Source organism: Tursiops truncatus, chromosome 4, assembly GCF_011762595.2.
Source record: "Tursiops truncatus isolate mTurTru1 chromosome 4, mTurTru1.mat.Y, whole genome shotgun sequence".
NCBI lineage: Eukaryota > Metazoa > Chordata > Mammalia > Artiodactyla > Delphinidae > Tursiops > Tursiops truncatus.
In genome coordinates this window covers 32360695-32382161 of record NC_047037.1, presented here as the reverse complement: position 1 = coordinate 32382161, position 21467 = coordinate 32360695, and the positions used below count along the sequence as shown (strand labels likewise).

Genomic DNA, 21467 nt, shown 5'->3' with positions numbered 1-21467 from the left:
AGACTCCAGGCCTCCTGGTTGTAGGCACCTCTGCCCCAGGGGAAAGAGCTGGGTACCCCAGGTGGGTACCCAGAAGTAGCCACTCCTTGTGTCCTGGGTTGGAGCAACTGCAGCTTCCTTGATCCCCAGCTCCAAGTCTCATCGGAGAGAAACAAGGATGAGCCCAAATTGAATCATGGTGCCTCCCAGGGCACCGTTCGTTTGGACACTTGATGTCGGAAGCCCAGATGCAGACTGACTGAGAGGCTAATGAAGCTTATACCTTGAGGCGCTCCTTTAAACAAGCCCCTTCCAAGACTCTAGACCTCCTTTTGTATTTGCCATTTTGCATTCTTCTTCTTCAAGGGGGACCCCTCAAATGATATAAACTTCAGGTCCCACAACACTGAGCCCACCCCTTGACTCTGTAAAATCTTGAGCAGACAGTGGGTGCCTGGTGGCTCAGCGCTTGTGGGCCTCTTGCCTGAATCTCAGACCAGGACTTCTGCCCCAGCAGCCTGAGGGTCAGATGGCGGAGGGCTCCAGCTCAGAGCAGGCAGTGTCCTCTTTGTGGCCCAGGGTGGGTGTGCTGGAACTGTCGGGCAGGCCCAGTAGAAGGAGACCATCAGCTCTAGGAAGATCAAAGCTTCATCCTGAAGAGAAGGAGCCGACAAGTGTGAATGCACCAGATCGAATAGCACTTCTAATTATGTCCATAGGGCCTACTGGCGGGGCGTTTGGTGCTAACCCATGGTTGACCGCCGGCTTAAAATGGATGCTGTGATATAAAATACCCTGAACTGTACACTTTAAAAGGGTGGATTTTATGGTATGTGAATTACATCTCAATAAAAAAAGAAAAAAAAAAAGAAGGCTGAGATCTGGGTTGCTGTGGAGCTGGGTTGCTGGGTCCCAGCTTGGACCTAGACGTGGCGGGCCCATGAAGGCATTGCCTGGTGCCGGGGCTTCTGGGCTGCTTCTTGAGGCATCGGTCACACACAGGGACCAGTGTTCAGGGACTACTATGTCCTGGCCGGGTCCTCACTGAGCTAGGAGACAAGACGGTGGCACTGCAAACAAGGTTCCTGTCCAGCTCAGGTTCCCGGGGCCCGTGGAGGGGCTTCAGCCACTCCTGGGCTACTGGGCCCCACTTTGCTGCCTGCATCTTGGCATTTTTCACCAAACCCTCTGAGCCTGGTACCTGCTCTGCTGGGGCCAGGGGAAGAGTTAACCATTAACCTGGAGGTGAGAGAGAGGAAAGGGCTGGGACAGCGCCCACTGGTTGCCTTCCCGCCCTCTGGGGCAGTGGGGCCCCCTCCTGAGCCGCACTCCCAGCCCTGTTAGCGGAGGCACTGGGTGTGGGCAGGGCAGGCAGAGCAGAGCTGTCCCTCACAGAGGAACTGGGCCTCCAAGCACCCGGCAGAGCCACCTGTGGGACCCAGGGACTGGCCCTCTCGTGGCCCAGGCCCCCTCACCGCGGGTGCCCGGGTACATGGGCAGACACTCCCCTCCCCAGGGCCAGCCCCCAGCACGCCCCCAGCCCAGAGCTTTGTTAGTTAGACTGCACGTCAAATGGCACTGAGAAGCCTACTCAACCCCTTTTCTGAGAGGACATGGCCCCTCATACTCACTGGTGACCCTGTCGCTAGACGGTGTGGTGACCCGGCAAGGACACCAGCCAGAAGATATCGGTGCCCCTCCAGTCCTTCTCTGTGGGGCACACTCAGGCACACACGTGCACATACACATACACAAATGCACATGCACGTGTGTGTGCTGTGCACACTGGTTTCTTCTACCCCCTGGCCTGTGCCAAGGAAATATTAAAGTGACTCTTCATGGACTGGCTCCTGCCAAAGGCACAGATGCTTTGCAAGCCTCCGGCCCAGGTCCTGGGGGTGGGATGGTGCCCTCGTCAGGCCTTACAGCACCGGGTCTGGGCTGCCCTCCAGGGCTCTCTTGGGGGCAGGTGGAGGTGAACAGGAGCCTCGTGGCCAGGCTCTTCTTTGGAGCGCCCTGCCACAGGCGCTGTCGTTTTGGCTGGACACCACATCTTAGCGAATGTCTCTGTGGGCTGGTGTGGCCGAGGGAAGAAGATGGGAGCAGCAGCTTCACTGTTCGGGCCACCTCCGAGGACCAGGCCTGTATCTGAGGAGGGCAACCTAGCCACAGTCCACATAGCAAGTCACAGTCCGGGGCCTGGGAAGATGGGCATCGATGCTGCCCACGTGGTGGGAGGTGGCCTGGAGAGGCTGGGGTGGAGGCGTGGCCACGGGGTGCATTGTGCTGGCCGGGGAATCTGGGGCCCGTCGCTATCGCAAAGTAGCTAGAAGGTCCTTGCATGTTCCCAGTTCCTCCACCTGTCTGGCTCCATCTCTTGTGGGCAGGTCGGCCGGCTCGGGAAGCTGATCTCTACGATCCTGCTCGGATACTCAACACCAGCCCTGAAAATACTTGGCTCACTCACTGCCGTGGAGGTGAACGTTCCCATCACGGGCCTGTCTGGCCGCCCTCTGCCTGGTGGTTGGCTCCTGACTGACAGCCTGATGAGGCTGGTTGTTCCTGACGGGGAACCTCAGTGTGCTGACTGGCTCATGGCAGCAGGGGCTTTGTTTCTGATACAAGGACCCCTGAGATTGAGATGTTTTCTCTTTTGTGGTTTGGAGTGATATGCTTTCCTGGAACTTGGGCAGGGGTGCTGAGGCCACAGCCAGGGAGGGAGGCAGAGCCCAAGATCCTGCCGCACACATGAAGACCCTCTGCAGGGCTCCAGGCAGCACGGCTCTCTGTCTCTTGGATGGTCCCAGACAGGAACTCCATGCTGGACAGGGGGAGGGAAGGGTAAAGCCACCTTTGGACACCCCTTCCTACTGTGGAGTAACCACAGCGTGTGGGCAAACAAAGTCAGTTAGAACAAAGTTACCTGGGGAGGCTGCCCCTCTGCCAGACTCTCCCAGACTGAGAGAAATGTTCTCTGGGGAAAGCCAACCACATCCTCATTCCAACCTTGCCCTTAATGCAGCCTCACAGATTCCCAGGACTTGTGGATCCTAGAAGAAATTACACTGTATAGCCTCCTAGCCTTGCAGATAAGGAGGGACCAGCCTTGTCCAAAGGTTTCCCACAATCAGAAAATGGAAACCAGCCTTCACTCCTCTTGTATGAGAAATGGCAGTCACCCTGAGCTGGTGGTTTATGGACATGCCCTGGTCAGTGTTTAAGAACCAAGGCGTACAGGAGCATGGGGTGGACGAGTAGGGGTCCAGCTCAGTGCTGAGAGTGGTTGGGGACTATGACACGGGTGGCCCCCCCAAAGTTCCTACCCCCTCTCCTTTCCCTCTCAGTGTAGTCTCTCACCTGTGCAAAGACACCGCTTTTAATTAAATTTTTTTTTTTATTAAAATACTGTTATACCCAGTGGAATGCAGCAGCAATCCTGGTACAGGGTGGCATAACAAAACAGCCATGTTTACATTTTAAATATTTACGATAACTTAAACATACAGACACACATCATGGTCTTTGGCAGAAAATGTTCACAGCACAAAAAAATACTTTAAAAGAAATACCAAATATTAATCCAAAATATATTAAGTTGTTTTTTTTCTTCCACAATATTTTTTTGCCTTTTTTTCTCTTTTTTCTTTTTTTCTTTGTAAACAATGCATATGAACCAAATGCATTTTTCAGCTTTCAAGAGGGGTAGGGAGATTTAAAAAAATATGCAATTGTCCAGCAAATGCAAATGTTTAAAAAGGAAACTTGAGGAACCATGGGAATAAAATAACACATATAAAACCTAAAAACGGTAAAGGAAAAAAAAAAACAAAACAAAGATTCAAGGAGAACTAAAAACAGTCAAGACAAACTGCTAAAACCCACCAATCGCTCCTGGGGCTGAGCTGGGGGACTCTTTAAGACCAGAAGTCAAAGTCACGGCCACTGGCAGGCTGCCATTGGATGCTTCACTCCAGTTCTCAAGCGCCGGCCCTGCTTCAGGGCGCTGGGCACGGGTGGCTCGAGGAGCCAGCCTCACGGCGCCATGCTGTAACGGGGGCTCCATTCAGAGGACTATCTGAGTCACGTCTCCCAATCCCTCCAGGGTGGGTGGACAGAGACCCTGATGAGAACAAGGCCATGTCTCCAGTTTCCTTTGGGAGAACTGGTGCTGGGAACCCCACCACAGCAGACTTGTGTGGTGGCTCACTTCACCTGGCTCAGGGCTCATAACCAAACTGACAGGATGTCCCAAGGACAGGAGCTGTGGAGCCATTTCAAGAGGCTGGTGATGGTGGTGGGGGGGAGGGTCACGTGGGCATTTCAAAAAGGGTTCAAGATGGGGAAAAAGACAGCCAATATCCCGTGGATCAACTGGATCACGGGCCAAGGGCTTGAGAAGGGGAGATAACTGGGCGGAACCGTGACAGCAGAGATGGGAGCACAGAACGAGGGGACAAATCTGAAGCAGCCCGCTTCAGTCTTCTGTTCCACAAGGAAGGGAATTATATACAAACCGCACAGCGCATCCCAGTCCTTTCCAAGTGAAGGGGTGAGGCTGTGGCCTCAACGGGCCCCACAAGATGCAAGTGTGGGTGAGACCAAGGAGGCAGTGAGGGGCTGAGGAGGTTGGAGGGACCACACTGAGCCAGGCCTGACTAGTAAACCAGCCCACCTGGCGTCCACGGGCAGCCATCCTTGGCAATCAGCCCCCAAATCAACATATCCTGTCCCCCTCTGCCCGAGTGTCCACTGGGGGTGCAGAAGGGGCTACTCCCTTCTGAGCTTTCGGTTGCTACCCCGGCAGCAAGCCTTGGGCTGCAAGCAGGTTAAGGTCCAGTCCTCATTCCACGTGGGCCCAGGAGGAATGTGGGGCTAAGGAGCAGAGTCTTCTGGGGGCCGGCTCACAGCTCCCCTTCTCCTCTGCAGCATCCTTCCTCAGCTCCTGGGACCAGATGGTCAATGGGAATGAGTGCTGGGCTGGGGGAGGGTGAAGCAGCCTCTGGAGGGGCTGCTGGAATGGCCACGTGGCAGAGGGCAGAGGAGAGCAGGGAGTGGTTCGGAGTCCCCAAGGCACCACCTCCTTCAGATCAGTATCTCCACCATGTCCGACAAGTCCTGGACTCTGGATGTAGCAACAGAATCTGGAGAGATAAGAACACAGGCACATGCCAACGAGCATTACCACACTGCTCTTTTAAATCTTACCACGTTTGAAAGATAGGCTCTATCTTCACCAACTTTTCCCAACTCAGCTGCCCAGGTCGCCATAACTTGGCCAACCTAAGCACAAAGCTCTGCTCCCTCTGGGCTCTCGGTCCAGACCACCAGCCTCCAGAGTGGAAGACACAGTTGTTTACAACTTGGAACTGGTCGGAGGGCTTGGAGGGAGGGTGGAGAGCCCCAAGGGAGGGAGGCTGCCGCATTCTTTTCATGCCTGTGGTTTTCTGAGATGGTGAGGCCAGGCAAATATGCAAAGGCTAATGTGAAAGGGAGCAAACACAGTAATGGCATCTTCTCAAATTTCTCCTTCCCGGATTCTTTTTAAACAAAGTCTCCTAACTTGAGTGGAAGGGTAACTCACCAAGCTCCATTATCTTAGATATTTAGACTGGCAATAAAAGAAGACTTCCAAAGAGAAGATAAAGAGACTCCCAGGTGGATCTGTCTGTAATCAGGGTTTTCAGTTCCCCTATTCATGCATCCAACCAACTCTCATATGTACTGTGGTGGGCCTCACACCCTGCTCACCCGTCCCTGTGCAGGGCTCCCTGTGGAATGTGGGCAGTGAGTGGGGCCAGGCCTGGGAATAAAGGGTCAGGGGCCCCAATTCACACCCCAACATGCCCTCAGCCCCGCAGAGAAGTCGGGGGGTTGGGGGGAAGGGGACTTACCCAGCAAGGCTGTCCTCTGGCCACTGCTGCACCCCAGAAGGCCGTCGGGCTCCAGGCCCAGGCAGGCGGCGGCGCTGTCTGGGGGGCTGTCAGTCTGGGTGCTCCCATCCCTGCTCCCATGTTTGGCGTGGGCAGCTAGGGGAGCCTCGGCCACTGGCTCCTCCGCCGGGGCCCTGTCTGCTGGAAAGGCAGGAGGTTCACAGTTATTGCCTTGTCCATAAGGTGGAACCCCCAGGAAGAACACCCCTACTTAACTGTACCTATTAGGGATGCGAATTGCTCTTGATTTGCAAGAACTTCGATTACAACTAAACGCTCCTGTTTCCAAATGGGAATAACTATCAGGTTGGATTGGGTTCCAAAAACTTCGAGTAGAAGAGCCTTTCTTAAAGGGGTGTAGATTAAATCTTAAAACCAGTAGGGACTCTCAGATTTCTGTGGCATCTGCTTAGAAGGGGGAGTGGAAGGGCTGGCCCAGAAGGTACATCTGTACAGGGAGCTCTATTTTTACTTAGATGGTAAGTGGCTGGGGCCAGGGTGGTGGAATTTCCAGAGATGGGGGCTACAGCCTGCCTCTTCACACCAGGGGGACAGCTGTGGGCTGCAGGATCACTGGAGCCAGAGTATAAGCCAGCTTCCCTGGGTAAGGGGCTGGGATGCCCTGGCTCCTCTGAGCCTCAGTTCTGAGAGGAAAGGCCTGAGGACACCCTAGCCTCTGCCTCTGCCTCTGCCTCTGCCGCTTACCCGCCTCCTCTCACCTGCAGCCAGCCGGGCAGGGGCATCCACCTGCTGCTCGCTGGAGGAGAGCCCTTGCCAGCCCTGGGCCCCTGCTGCTGCAGCCACGAAGACAGATGGCACCGACTTGGCGGGCCTCAGGGAGCCCTGGGTGGCCTTGCCAGGATCCTTCCTGGAGCGCTGCTGAAGGACCTTGATCACCGCATCCTTCTCCAGGATCTGGGCGTGGAGCACCTTTAACCTGAGGGGTGAGAGGTCATGCTTGCATCTTCAGACCTACAGATCCAACAGCCCCCATCCTTCCCGCCTTGTAGACGTTGGAGGGAAAGCCTTTCCTACAACCAGGCTGGGCTCTCCTGGCCTTGCAGCAGGGGCAGGAGGGGGCCTTCAGAAATGCCATCACAGCTCTGGAACTGGATGCTCTGAATACTGCCCATGCGAGAAGTGCTGGGCCCTTCTCACACCAGCAAAGGCAGGTCATCAAGGGGCAGGTCCTGGGTTCATCCAATGACAGCAATGGTACAACCCCCGTCCTGGAGGACCACCCCCAGGGCTGTTGACCAAATGGGCTCAGTCAACGTGCTTGTGCTTTTGAGCCAGGTATAGGTTAAATGGAAATCTTGTGGGGCCTCTGAGATTGTTTTTGGAGAGAAAATACTAGCTACCCCCAGGCCAGGGGCCTCGGCCACATTCCTTCTGGGGGTGGTACATGGTGTGGACTCAGTAGGAAAGTCTTACTCTCTGATTTACATGGGGGAGGGGGAGGGGATAGAGTCCCAGAGCCTTGGATGGCATCCAACAGTGGGGTCTCCTGGGCAGACCAAGGACTTGGTTGGTACCTCTGGGAAAGAATACGTGTATGATGCCAGCTATGCCAAAAGCACGGGGGTCAGCTCAGAAGTAGGAGGGATTGTTAGGCCAGGTGGGGCGAGGGGTGTTTATCACGGATTAAGGATGGGCAGGGACTTGACATCGCCACCCCCCTACCCCCACCCAGGTGCCCGGCCTGTAATGCCCAACCTGCTTTCCATCTCCTGATGCCTGTGGCCGCCGGTGAGCAGGCCCTCGTTGAAGCTGCTGCTGGGCGAGGGCTGGGGGGAGTGCCGGATGAGAGTGGTGTCGCGCTGGGCGGCAGCCGTGGCGGCCGCATCCATGGCAAACTGCCTCATGGCACGTTCCTCCAAATACTTCTGCTCCCACTTGGTCATGTCGGCCTCCAGTGCCAGGACCTGCTCCTCCTTCTCTCGTAGCTGCTCCGACAGCCGCAGGGCACTGAGCTCCGGGGACCCACCGCCGCTACTGCCACCACCGGGGCTGCCTGCCTGCCTCTGCAGAGAGAGGAGCACCGTGGTCAGGGGCGGCAGCTGGGGTGCATCGGCCACAGGTCTTCGCCTCCACAGGAGGACTCTCACCGAGCCTTGGGCTTGGTCAGCCTCCCCGTACACTCTTTGCAGCCCGCTTCCACCCAGAGACAAAGGGGAGGCGTGGGTCCCCGCACCCCCGCCCCAAATCCTGTGGCCAAGGGTGTGAGAAGATCAGGTCTGCCTTTGCAATAGCGACCACATAAATTATCTTCCAATCCGGGAAAGGGGTGCAACTCAATGACACTGGGACAACTGGTGTAAACTAGGACAGAACTGGGCAATCCAGGAGGTCTGGTCACCCTATCTCTGTGGGAAGGGTAAGGTTGGGAGTGGAGACAGAACCCTATCTGGTCTGTAAACACAAGAGCTATTCACATAGTCCGAAGTGAGGATAAAGACTCAGCATCTGGGCGACTATCTTCTCCCAGGATCCTGAGGAGACACACAAGAGGTGGCTAGTCTCCTCCATCAATGCTCCTGAGTGACTTTCTCTAGAGACCAAGTGTGCCAACCTGTGCTGCTGCTGAGGACAGAGGCCCAAGTCTTGAGTCCCCAAGGTCGGCACATGGCCCCGTGGCAAAGCCTCTGCTAAGACTGGTGGCTGGGAGGGGCCTTCAGCAAGGCTGGCACAGATCACCCTGGCTTTCCAAGGGGGCTCGGCCTGGATCTCAGCAGGGCTCCCGGGGGCTTCAGAGCTGGCCTCCTCTGATGCTGCTCCAGTTCTGCCACCTCCGCGGGTCTTCCCAGCTCACCTGCTGCGCACGCAGGGCCTTGAGTTCCTGCTCCAGGCGCGTCCGCAGCCGTAGCTCCAGCTGCTCACGCTTCTCGCAGGCAGCCTGCAGCTGCCCCAGGGCCTGCTGTAGCCGCTCCACCTTCTCCACGTAGGCCTGCTTCTTCCGCAGCTCCTCCTCGGCTCGTGCCGCCCGGCCCTGGGCATTGCTCAGAGCCTGCTCCAGCAGCTCGGCCCGCCGCCGCTGGTCCTCGATGGCTCCGCGCAGCAGTGCCACCTCCCGCTCCAGCTTCTCCTGCTCCTGCTGCTGCTCGTAGCCTGCAGGGACGGAGAGGGGGGGCCTGGTCAGTGCCGGCAGCCACCTCGCTGGCCCCACGGAGCACCCCCCACGTACTGGGCTCTGGGCTGACCACTGCAGCAGCATGACTGCATCTTATCCTCCCCACAACCTACGAGTTAGGTACCCTTAGTAACCCCATTGCATGGGCCAGGAAACTGAGGCTCAGGTTAAGTCATGAGTAAATGAGCGCGCCAGGCCGGGGCCCTTGCAGTAGTCACTGGGCTACACTGCTCCTCTGCTGGGACACGGTCTTGCCAGGAGACAGCCCCAAACACTGCCCACTTGTGCCAGGTGTCACCATTTCCAAAACACATTCACAGTTCCCCTCGAGCCTCACGGTGACACTAGAGACTGGACCGGTAGGAACTGTGACGACGCCCATTTGCAGATGAGAAAACGGAGGCTCAGGTGGACTGTCGTGTGGTCATCATTCAAGTGGAAGAATCAAGGAGAGGGGAAGGGACCACCGTGTGCTGCCCCAGGAGCCAGGCACTTATACATCTTATTCCACCAAAGCCTCCAGTAACAGTCCCTTGAGGCAGGATTTGTGACCCCTCAACTTAAAGGGGAGGAAACATAGGAGGTGAATGGTGCTGCCAGGATGGGGACCCAAGTCAGCCTGCCTCTGACGGATCAGGCTGCTTGGCTGTGGTGTGAGGCCCTCACACCTAGAGGGCTGCCGAAGTGGGCTCCAGGGCTCACTCTGTGGACCCAGGCGCCCCTACCCGCAGAGTGTGTGGGCTGCCCGCCTTGCTGGAGGGCAGAGGCTCTGGGGCCTGCCTGGTGGACTCAAAGGCACTCTCTAGGGCAGCACTATCATAGCACGGTGGAGTTTCCTGTCGTAACGGGCTGGTCCTACACCGTGCCAGCCAGTGCGGTAGCCACTAGGCATGCGGGGCTACTGAGCACTGGAAGCGTGGCTAGTGTGAGGGAAGAGCCGAATTCTTCATTTTATTTAATTAATTTTAATCTTTGAGCCATCTTTAATCTTTATACCTATCACATAGGAAGTACAAGCTCTGGAACAGATGAGTGAAGGCTTGGGACCTGGCAGGCAGAAGGGAGGATTCATTTACTCAGGGCCCTGGGGCAGAGAGGGAGGACACAGGCGACTGACCCAGGTCAGCTCTGGTTCACGCTGGATTTCAGAAGGCTGGGTCCAGGCTGGCCTCATTCTTTGGGGTGGAGGGAGAAGATGGCAGAGCTCAGTAACACTGAAATTGAGCCTTTCATCCCAAGCTGGCCTGACCCCTGATGGAGTGGAGGGGGCAGGCGGGAGTGCTGACTGGGACTTTGGACCTGGAGGTAGTGACCCCATCCTGGGAGGCTTCACAGAGCCCAACAGCTTACAGAGTTTGCAGGAGGCCTGCATCTCATCCCAGTCTATGATGCCCCCATCTTACAGCCTCAGAATCTGAGGCTCAGTGGGAAGAAACTGCCCAAGGGGGACAGGGCTGGGAGAACCAGGCCTCAGGACTCAAGGCCAGATCCCCAGGGAGGACAGGGTCTGACCTGAGCTGGAGGTCTGTATAGCTTGCCTAGTAGGAAAAGCAGATGGCACTGGCGATAGGGGCCACACTTCCCTACTAGTGTTGACTGACTCCAGAAAAAAGATGAGATCAACCAGAGGCATCTTCCCTGAGAATTCTGGTTTCCCCATGGCTATTGGGAGCAAGGAAGGGCTGCATGGCTTCCGTCAGCCCTTGGGGAGGATCCCCAGGACCCAGCCTTTGGCTTCCAGAAGCTTCCTGCCACCTCCCACACCTCTAAGGCCCCGGCAGGGGCTGGGAAGCCTGAGCCCTTGGCCATCCCCAGCCACCAGGATAAAACCCTGGGCCTGTCTGGCGGGCAGGGGGCGGGGGCGCTCCCAGGCGGGGTGGCCGCGAATCAGGGAGACAGGGCGAGGGGCCAAGGGCGAGCGAGCAGTGGAGGGAGCAGAAGGCCTTTCCCCCTGGGAAAGCGAGGCCCCACCGGCACGTCCCAGTCCCTTTGTCCCAGTGTCCTCCCTCCTCCCGCAGTGCGGGCGGGCGGGGCGCGGGAGGGAGCGGCGGCGGCGGCGGCGGGGCGGGGCGCAGCGGAACAGCCCGGGCTCAGGAATGCCTGGCATCCAGGTCACCCGCCGCTGCCAGATTAATGGCTCCAGCCCGGAGCCAAGAACAGCCTGGCGCTCGCTCCCCGGGGAGCGGAAACGCCTCCAGGCCGGCCTCCCCCTTCGCCCCTCCCCTGCCCGCTCCCAGAAACCCGCCGGTGACTTCCTTTCTTTGGCAGAGCCCGGCCCCCAAAGTCGGCCCTCTACTACAGGGCGCCCCATTCTACCCCCTTCCAGAAACCCGCCCTCCCCAGACTCCAAACGGGACCCCCGGGGCCGTCCCCTCCCCACCTCCCAGAGACCCTAAGTCATCGCCTCCCGCCAGTACAGCCCCGCCTGCCCCCTGCCCACCCCCACCCCCCAGCCCTTCAGTGTTGGGCTCCTGTCGGCCCTGTCCAGGGCCGAGCCCTCCTTGAGGAGGGAGGTGCTGCCAGCACAGCTCAGCCCTCAAGCTGCCCCTCCACTTCTGGACACCCCCTAAGTATCCAGCTTCAGCACAGCAGGCTTTCTGAATGGGTTCCTCCTTCCTCGAAGCCACCCTTGCCCGGCCACCAGCCGCCCCCACTCCACTCCACTCCTTTGCAAACACCCTAACATCACTATAGCACGTAGTAAGAGCATACAGGAGGATTTTAATAAATAACTGCCTCTGTCTCTTCTGACTGCTGCAGCTTCTTCCTACTGCTGAGCTCGGGGCTCCCTTTGTCCTCCCTCTTCCCCCAAACTCCCTGCTTGAACCTCCACTTGAGCTATCCTGCTGCTTCTTCACCTGTGGCCTGCTCCCCACCCTGCTACCCCACAGAGCCCTTCTCTCAGGCTGCTGGGGACCTCTCCTCATCTCGTCTCCGGGGCCAGGCCACCCTTGTTGCCTGAAATCCGGGGTGGGAAGACCCTGCTCCTTCCTCAAGCTCACTGCCTCTCTTGACCTCCCTGCCCTGGCACCTTCCTGACCTGTTCCTGCTGTGCTCCACGCCGGCCAGGGGCTCAGCACAGCTGTGCTAGTGAACAAATGAGTGACTGAATGGATGAGTCAACAATGAACTCATCTGTTCTTCAAGAAGCCTCTGACCACCCTCTTTAGGGGATCCTCCTGAGCCCCTTCTTTGGGCTGCCCTGTTGGTTACGCCCCATTTTTGGCTGGTGACTCCACCTGTTATGGCCCAGCCTCACCATGCTCCCCAGCTTCCCGCATTCCCCCTGGGCACCCCCTGGGAGACTCAGACTCTTCCTTCTCTCTCATCCCACCTGTCTCCAAGGCTCTCTGGCCTCCCCCATGCTTCTGAAGGACACCGAACCGATGGTCAGCACCACAGCTCAGCAAACCACAGCTCCCCAGCTATCCCTCTGGATCCACTGATTTCCCCAATACACAGAGAACCAGATCTTTTTCATCTTCAGAAACTACCCCTCCCCCAGGTCTAGTCCACTGCTGGGTGCGTAGTAGACATTCAGTAAACCCAAGCTCCAAGCACTGCTTTGATAGAGGAGGCCGATCCTCCCTGTGCTGAGGGGCTGTCCTGGCCACACCTCTGGCCAGGCTCCTGAGTGGGACCCCTACTCACTTTGAGCCAGCAACTTGGCCACCATGTCCTGACTGCCTGCCTGCGCTTCCTGTGTCTTGCTTGCCAGGCGCCGGTTTGCAGATTCCAATCTCTCTGTTTCAAATAAAGAAAAGAGGTTTTAAGGAAAAATGTTTGAATACAGGTGAAGCCGCCTGCTGGGGTGTCCCCTCGGTCCTATCTGTCGGGCTGCATTCTCCAAGTTGGGGGTGGGCTCATAGGGAAGCTCCAGGTCATCCTGGGCCACATGGGTGGGAGGTCCATGAGGAGCCCTAAGGTCTAGAACACAGAGACAAGACTCCCCAAGGAGTCTCAGCCTAGTCTCCTTTGAGTCGATTTATACTATTATTGCAGAGGACAGATTCTGAATTATTCCCTAGAACAGTGGGATCAAGCTGTCCGCAGGCACTCCCCACCCCTCCACCTGGGTAAGCCGTCCTCACCTCTCAGATCCCGGTTGAAGTCCTGCAGCCGCCTCATCTCACTGTCCATCTTGTTCCGCATAGTCTTCTCCAGGGCCTCCCGCTTGGAAGAGGCCCTCGTCAGGCTCTCGTGGGCCTCAGAGAGCCGCTGGATTTCGCTCTCCAGCTGCAAGAGGCAGACAGCAGAGCTGAAGGAAGGGGATAGCTCCCAGGGAGGGAGTGGCATCAAGGTCCCCTCCACAGACCCCGGCTGATCTGCTATTCTCCATCAGAAAGGGTGAGAGAGGAGAGGATCAAAAGCCACAGCAAAAAAATCCACCTAGTTCTGGTGGGATGGGCTGCAGCCTGTAGCCTCTAGAGGTGGACCAGACTGCTGGAACAGGCAAGCGAGGGTCCCTTCAACTGTCCCAAGGTCCTGAGCAAACCCAAGGCCAGGATCTCTGGAAGTGGCTGCCTGCAGCGTGACTAAGCGCAGCTTTCTGGGGCCCACTGTCCAGAAAGAAGCATCTTCCTTTTGTCTGGCTTCTACTGAGAAATCTGAGCACAATGGGCCCAGGAGTGGGCACTCAGACTCCAACCACGGTCCGGAGGGTGGACTTATCTTGGACACCACAGGATGGTCTCGGGAGGCCTGAGGCCACCTGCTAAGGCTGAGCGCACAGCTGGTAACCCTTCACTAAGAAGGGAGCACCAGACCCCAGCCTGAGCCGCCTCTGCTTGGAGGATTTGCCTCTCCAGCCACCGCCATCCACCCCAGAGGGCCAGCCTGGCCCTGGCTGCCCCTCCCACTTGGCGGCTGGCAGGTTCCGCACGTGCTCCTCACTGGCCTGTGATTCCAATAAGTCGCTCGTTTTTTCCAAGAGGAGGGGCTTCCTCTGTGGCCAGGGCTGGCCTGGAACAGACTTGCTGTTGTGTGGGGGATACAAAGGGCTCTCTGTGGGAGGTGTCCACGGGAGGGGGTGTGTGCAGGGGAAGGGTGCGAGTGTGAGGGAGCCGTGAATGGGCTCTTTCTAATCACCATTGGGCAGCAACAGCTCATGCTCCAGGCCTGCTGTGCCGGCTGCTCCCCAGCTGTCTGGAGTCAGCCAGGGAGGGTGCACGAGGGATGGGGGCGGGGACTGAGGGACGGCTGAGAAGCCCAGCCAGGCCAGCCCCGTCGGGGTCCCTTCTTCCCCCTGCCCCTCCGAGGCCCCAGCAGGGCCTACCTTCTCGATGCGGCCAGTCTTCTCTGCCGAGCTCTCCAGCTCCCTCTTCAGCCTCTCGTTGTCCCTCTGCAGCCTGGCATTCTCCCTCAGCACAGTCTCCATCTGGGCCGGGTGGGCACTGCCCGAGGAGGCCTGGGTACTTGCTGGGGCCTCCAACCCTGGTAGGCTGAGGGAGCCTAGCGGGCCCTGGCTGAGGGGAGCCGGGGATGGGGGCGGGGGGTGCTCCTGGGGCTGCTGCAGGTACTGGTACTGCTGCCGCTGCTGGAGGAACACAGGGGGCACCTGGGCCTGCAGGATCCTGGGGAACAGAAGAGTAGGTGCTCAGAGACCGAGAAACCACCCCGAGTCGCGCCAGCCCTCTTGGGCAGACAGCCTCCCCACAGCGTGAGGCAGCGACTGGTGGGGAAGGCCTTTCCACATGGCGTCCCCAAGACCTTCAAGGGCCAGGGGAGCAGGGCTGGAGGGGATTAACATGAGCATGCTTATTTCATGCCCAGCCTCACTGTGGCCGAGGCCCTGGGGATCAGCCTGAGCAGTCCTAGCAACCCGAGCTTAAAGAAGAGATCTTGAAAAGTGCACTCCTGACCCTTCTCATCAATAGAAGGCTCTTTCTGAGTGTAGAGGTCACATCCATCATGACTGAACACACAAACTTCCAGGCCCCTGGGCCACTTGGTGTCTGTTCCGGCCCCTGGTGTCAGGCCCTGCGCTCACACGCACTTCTTCTCCCTCCTATCTTGGGTCCCGTCACCCCTTGAAGAAACATTTTTAGAAGACTGCGGCTAAGGTTAGAGCGGCGAGACAGATGTCAGGGGTAGAGTCTGGGCTCCAGAGTCTGACAAAATAGGCATTCAAACTCCAGCTCCAGTGTTTAAGCCCATGGTGCGGCAGGACTCCGCTCAATCATGAAAGTAAGGTTCTCAGCCTCAAGGGGGTTTGTGAGGGCTACATGTGCCTGGCAGAGTGCTGGGCCTGCAGTGGGCGTTCCCACAATGACGGCCCATCCTCCGTCTCTCCTAGTGGAGACCGCAGCTTACTCTCTGCTCAAAGAGTAAATGTGACCCAAACACTGGATTTTCTGGGGCGTAGTGGTTGCCTCAGGACTATGACAATAGCCTGAGTTTAGGGACAATGTCCTACTGGTATAACGTCAGCCTCAGGGCCCCATGTCAAGGGAAGGAGCAAAAAGCAAGAGGCCTGTGGGGTCACAGAGCCTTTCTGGGGCCTTGTGGCTCTAAGTGTAAAAGAGCTGATGGTCTCAGTTTCACCAGGAACTTTCCCAAGTCCCGGAAGCCCCACATGAGTCCATCACCTCAGCACCTATGCCTGCCCTTCCCCTCATCCCTCCCCTTCATCCTTCCCCCTCCAGACTCCGGGCTCCCCTGCCCCTCTTATGACCCTAGGCTACAAGAACAGTCCCTGCCCCCAGTTCCCAGAAAGCAAGCCTCAGCGGATCAGCCAAAGGAGAGGCGGGCAGATGTATTTCTCTTACTGCCCAAGGTAGAGCTTCCAGTGAGAGCCGAGAGTCCCCATTGGAATGTGCAAACTCTCCCTGTGCTGCTAAATGTGGCATCTTGGGGTTGCTTCTTGAACTTGCTCCCCCTGCCCTGGGCCAGGCAGACACAAATGGCATTCTTTGGGGATGACTTGGCTCCAAGAAAGAATACAGCCTCCTTTCCTTCACACTTGCTCTCCCTTCCCCTTGTTCGCCCCTCCCCCTCCCTCTTTTTTTGTTCTCCTGCAAACAGTCTACTTCCTTTCCACGATATTATCTTTTCCTGACAGGGCTCAATAAGGCTGGTCCAAGAGAAGAAACCACGACTCAGCTTCCGAAACTCTCCCAGGACGGAGCCCTGAGAAAGGAGATAAGGTGGGGGGGCCTGGGAGGTGGAGGGTGGCGAAAACCCACAGGCTCCATCTTCTGGTCCCTTCATTCCAAGCTATCACGTCACTCATTTCTCGAGAGCTAAGAAAGCCATCTTTCCCGGGAAAGGGCACACAGTGGGAAAGTGGGTGACTAAATGAGGACTCAGCAGGCACGAAGAGAACCAGACTTGGACCTTGGGCCATCAGAGGAAGAGGGAGTCTGCAAACCTTCAGGCTCCTCTGGTGGGGCTTCCTGGACCCCTGTGCGGGGGAGATGCAGGGCGTGTGAAAAGGGCGTGTGTCAGCTTCTCAGGAGAAGGTGCGGAGCCAAGCGATAGCCTCATTTCTAGGAACCCTATTTCTGCAAACTATCTGGGCTTCCTGCCCCTCCCGGGCATCCCTGCTTCCATTCTAGCCTCTAGAATCCATTCTCTACATGCAGCAGAGGAATCGTTTTAAAAAGGTAAGCCAAATCGCATCCTCTAAAGGCTTCCCTTCACACTGAGAATCAAACACTAAGCCCTCCCCGCAGCAGCCTCTCCGGAGCCTCCACAGAAAGGGGCTCACCTGGACCAGGAATCCTCTCCCACTCCAGGCTCCACCCACATGGACCACACAGAAAAACATGAAAGGAAATGAATGGTAGGGACAGGGCAGCTCCCACCCCGGTGTAGGAGCGGGGAGAGGTCCCTAAGGAGGCCATCTGGTCCTTTCTTCCTGCCTACAGTTAGGAATGCCTCCCAGTAATCACAGAAAGCAAACATGTCCACTTGTTCTTAGAAACCTCCAGAGAAGGAGGTTCCACCTTCTTCCCACTTAACTTGGAAACAGTTTGGCAATGATTCCCAACCCTTGTCTTTGCAAGTTCTTTCTGAAACCCAACCTTTAACCCCCTGCTGTAATTCATAGCCTCTGAAAACCCTAGTTACTCAACTGCCACAGACAATTAGACAATGGTGTCCACCTCCAAATTAAAGCAAGGGATGCCGCTAAGTTCTCATGTGACCCTGGCTAAATCCCTCTTTTCTTCCAGCATTAGCTCCCATCTTGGGAGGGAGAGGGTATCATCGGCCTTCCTCTGGAGCTCGCCAGGATTCTGGAGGCTCTTCACCCTGGGAGAACTACGCTGGAAGCCAAGAGCTTGAAGACCGAGGTGGGCAGTTACCTTACTTCCGCATGCTGGAAGTGCGGGCTGCCACGGGTGCGGTACCGCGGGTCGGTGACAGCGGAGGTGGTCTCATGAGCTAGCACGATGTGTGGGTACTGAGGTGGAGGTCCGCGGGGCTCCGGGCCCTCTGCAGGGGCGCCCCTGGGCAGGGGTCCCTGCTGGTTGCGGGCCAGCTGGGGGAAGCTGTGGGAGGCGCTCATGTGGCTGGGGGTACGGGCCCCGTTCCTCTCCAGGGACAGCTGCAGGAGCCGCTCGCTCAGGGAGCGCACGTGCCCGTGCCTCAGCTCACGCAGGGCCTCATCCTGCCTCCGAATGCCACCCGGGGCCCCGCGGGGATCCCGGTCCCCCATATGTGGCTGGGGCCCCGCCTGCTGGGCCGCATAGTACTGCGAGTGGGCTTTGGCCTCCTCATAGGTCGGCAGCTCCTCGCCCTTGCCAGGCTGTGGGCACAGCCGGTAGAGGCTGTTCTCTGCCAGGTGGGTCTCGGTGCCCTGGTGCTCCTGGCCCTGGGGCTCCTGCCTTGTGGCCTGCTGCAGCACCTGACTGTCCTCGGGGGCCACGATCTCCAGGGGGGCCTGGGGGCTCCCTGTGCCCCCAGCCCCAGCCCCACCCCGTAGGGCCTGCTGCTGGATGGCCAGCAGCGTGCGGGTCTCGGTCAGGTTGCCATAGCGCAGCTGCTCCTGGATGAGGCGGTGCAGGACCGTACCCGAGGAGTCCTCCAGTGTCCTCATGCTTCCTGGGCTTGCACACAACCGCCTGGACAAAGGCCAGCGGCACCTGGCCCCAGAGCACCTGGGAGGAGAGAAAGAAGACCACTCAGTGGGAGCACATGGGAAAGGGGGGGACTTTCCATTACTGTCTGGTCAGAGGCATGATGGTAAAGAGCAAGGCTATGGAGGGGCACACAAGCCTGGGTTCAACTGCCCATGCTGCCATCTACTGATTAAGGCAAGTCACTTAACTTCTGAGCCTCAGTTTCTCCATCGGAAATATGAAGGAATAATGCTAGCCTCACGGAGTTGAGAATTAAAACAGGCAATGGCTGTTGAGCTCCTGGTGTACTGTAAATCCCTGGCAAAGGACTGCCATTATAATCATATTCATGGAGACTTACTGTGCCTAGAGAAAAACACCAGTAACCTAGACACCAGGAACCTTGGCCTCCTGCAGTCAGCTTCCCATCAAAGAGCCTGATGAGCGACTCTAGCGCAGGCCTAATTCAGCTCTAACCACTGAGCATTGCAGTCCAGGGGTGGACAGGGCCCCAGTTTATTGGCAGGTGATAAAGAATGATTCCAGCCTGGTAGAAGCCCTAGGCAAACAGCCCCCAGGACCGTCTAGGATGAAGCATGCCTGAGCGCCGGCCTTGGCACAGCTAACTCACCACCCTTTACTCTGCTGAGCCTTCCCTGTCATGGGATGACCTTGGCAGTCACTCTGCAAGGTGAACAGGAAGAAGGAAAAAATGCATCTGGATTGGTGAATAAGGGATGAAAGAGAGACTATAATAGGACAATGGTTTTGTGAGATGAGGCAAAAAGGTGCCACCCATCAAGGTTTGTGGGCCAGTCACACAGTCTGTGCGCTGACAGTAAGTGCACACGTGCTCCAGGTAAAAAGAAAGGGTGGCACGATGTCTTCGATTTTATGATTACCACCCCCAGCTACACACACACTTGCTCCTTGGATGTGCCCTGATGGCCCTCTAGGCACGCAGGGGATGATGGGCCATCAGCATCTTGACATCGGTAACACCACTTGAGCTGACTGAAGAAGGAAGGGAGCGAGCGGGGAGGCTCTTGGCTGCAGGAACCTGGGGCTGGGGGCTCTGAGCCTAAACTGCAGGGAGATAATATCTCCTGCGGAAGGTGTTCCCTTCTGAGCCTGGGCTCCCAGTGGCTCATGGCCTGGCAGGCTGCCCACCTCACCCATCTTCCTTTCCACAGCCTCCTCTACCACAGACCTCCAAACTGGGATTCAGGGAAGACCAAACAAAACCCACACCTCCGGAGGTCCTGTGTGCACGGGAGGAGGACAGTAGGAGGAACGCAGCCCCTCCTCTGCCCCAAAACTAGCCCCAGTGCCCTGCTCAAGTTAGGGCTTGGCCAACTGGCAGAGCAGCCATTCCACTCCCTCCTCCCAGCTGCCTAAAACCGGGGAGAGGGAGATGCGTCTGGAGGGTACTCTGTATTCATCCTTCCTGGCACTCCCTCATTCCCCCCGCCCCAAACACACAAGGACGGGAGATGCAAGACTCTAGAGCTACCCGAGGCAAAACAAACCGGAATCAATTCTCCCTAGCGTTTCATCCACGGGGCATTCCTAAGTTAATCACTGTCTGGGCTGACTGCAGCCGAGGAGGACCGGAGAATGCAGCTTTCCGGACAGATTCCAGGCCCTCTCCCCACCAACAGTGTGCCTGGGTGCAGGGAACACCTCCCGCGCCTCTCATCCCGCGTTTGTCCCGGTCAAGACCCTTGGATGCACATCCTTTCAGCTGAGCCGTTACTAAAATCTGCGCCCGCGACCCGGGCCGTGCACCCCTGCTGTACTAGCGCGCCCAGGTCTCTGAAACACCCTCTTCTAAGCAAGCACGCAACTCCGGCCTTTGCCTGGGCTCACGCGCGCCTAAGGAACCAAAGCGAGGGTCTCTAGTCAGACCGCACCTCATCCCGCCCTACCCGGACTCCTGGCTGACTACGAGCACCCGGTGGCCGCCGCTGCGCCGGGAGCTGGGTGGACGACGGTAGCCAGTGGTCCGGAGAGGTCTTTAAGCGTCGTGGAGCCGCCTCCCTCCCTCCCTCCCGAGCCCTCTTTGTTTTCCAAATGCTCCAGCGCTGACGTCAGCGGGCTGGACGGCAAGCTGCATTCTTTCTAAGTGAGAGCCAGACCGTGGCTCAAGAGAGGATTTTCCAAGGAAGACAAAGAGGAATTCTTGGGCTAGTTGGGGGGCAAAGACACCTGTAACCCCTACCTAACCAAATCAGCCCCCAGGGCGCTGCAAACTGAGCTCCAAGCGGCGCCTTCCGCCCAGATCCGCATCCCCTGGCATCCCCTCTTCCCGACCCGCGACCCCAAACACCCACTACGTTCTCCCCAGAGGCTGCCCCCCTCCTCCAGCCCCAGCAGACCCGCGCGCCTTCGAGAGACACCCCCGGGCGGAGCGGTCCTTGCCCTGCTTCGTGGCTGCCGGGAAAGGCGCGCTGTGCCTTGGAGGACGCTGGGTCCGCTCCGCTCCCGCTCCCGCTCCCGGAAAAGCCCAGGCTGCGGCGGGGCTCGGGCTTCGGCTGGGGCGAGTCTCTGCGGCCCCGCGCGCTCCCCAAAGCGCCGAGAGGCCTTCCTTACCGCAGCGGCCCGCGGGTGCTCGGCGCTGTCAGACCCGACGACCCGGCCCGGCCCGGCTCGGCTCAGCGCGGCGGCTGAGGTGTGCTCTCGGCCGTAGCGCCGACGCTCTGGCCGCTTGGGCCCCAGCACGCAGTCCCAGGGTTGGCCAGCGCCGGAGGCGGCTGCTATGCCAGGAATGTGAGAGTTTCAGGTTCCCCCTCGGGATCAAAGCGAACCACAAATAACCTCGCAGCGCGCCGCCCTCCTCCGCCCTCCGCCTCCTCCCACCCCCTCCTCCCCGCCCCCGCCTTCCTCCGGGGAGGCGGTGCTGAGGACCCGGAGGCCGCGGCCTCCTGGACTCGCGGCGACCCTTCCCGGCCTGCACCCCCTGCTCTGCCTTCGGAGCTGCTGGGGACTGAGTCCAACTTGGCCCCTGACCTCCTGCAACCACGTCCCTGCCTTCCTCTGTCCTCCAGCTCCATTGGCCGGACGACACAGAGGGCTATACATCGCATGCCCCCGAGGGACTCTGGGTGTTGCTTCGGGACGTGGTTGGGGGTGAGGGGGCGCGTGTGTGTGTGTGTGTGTGTGTGTGTGTGTGTGTGTACACGGGGAGGGAGGACTGCAAAGATGTCCCTATCTGCGCGGCTGAACCTTGCCCCCAGGGAAGAGATGACTCTTGCTTCCAGCCCTAAGCCTCGCTGGTTGTCGCCGGCGGCAACCTTCGAATTGCACTTTTCTTGTTTACAAACACCTTCGCCAGCTCTTTTCGGATCTGTCTCTACAGGAAGGGTG

At 58.1% G+C, this 21467-nt stretch overlaps 1 protein-coding gene across 3 annotated transcripts; it reads right to left on the bottom strand.

Annotated features, from left to right (window-relative positions):
• Positions 1-3353: 3353 nt before the first annotated feature.
• On the bottom strand, positions 3354-20889 carry AMOTL2 (angiomotin like 2). 3 transcript variants are annotated; one of them, XM_033855369.2, is made up of 10 exons: positions 20694-20889; positions 17346-18140; positions 14315-14612; positions 13131-13275; positions 12691-12783; positions 8722-9017; positions 7626-7933; positions 6629-6846; positions 5871-6050; positions 3354-5120 (listed from the first exon to the last, which is right to left on the bottom strand). In XM_033855369.2, exons 2-10 carry the CDS (start codon positions 18077-18079, stop codon positions 5062-5064), a joined length of 2331 nt encoding a protein of 776 aa, XP_033711260.1. In that variant the 5' UTR covers positions 18080-18140; positions 20694-20889; the 3' UTR covers positions 3354-5061. The 3 variants fall into 3 exon arrangements, with proteins under 3 accessions (XP_033711260.1, XP_033711261.1, XP_073659903.1); XM_033855370.2 differs by having other exon boundaries at positions 5871-6047; XM_073803802.1 differs by lacking the exon at positions 20694-20889 and adding an exon at positions 20030-20051.
• Positions 20890-21467: the final 578 nt, after the last annotated feature.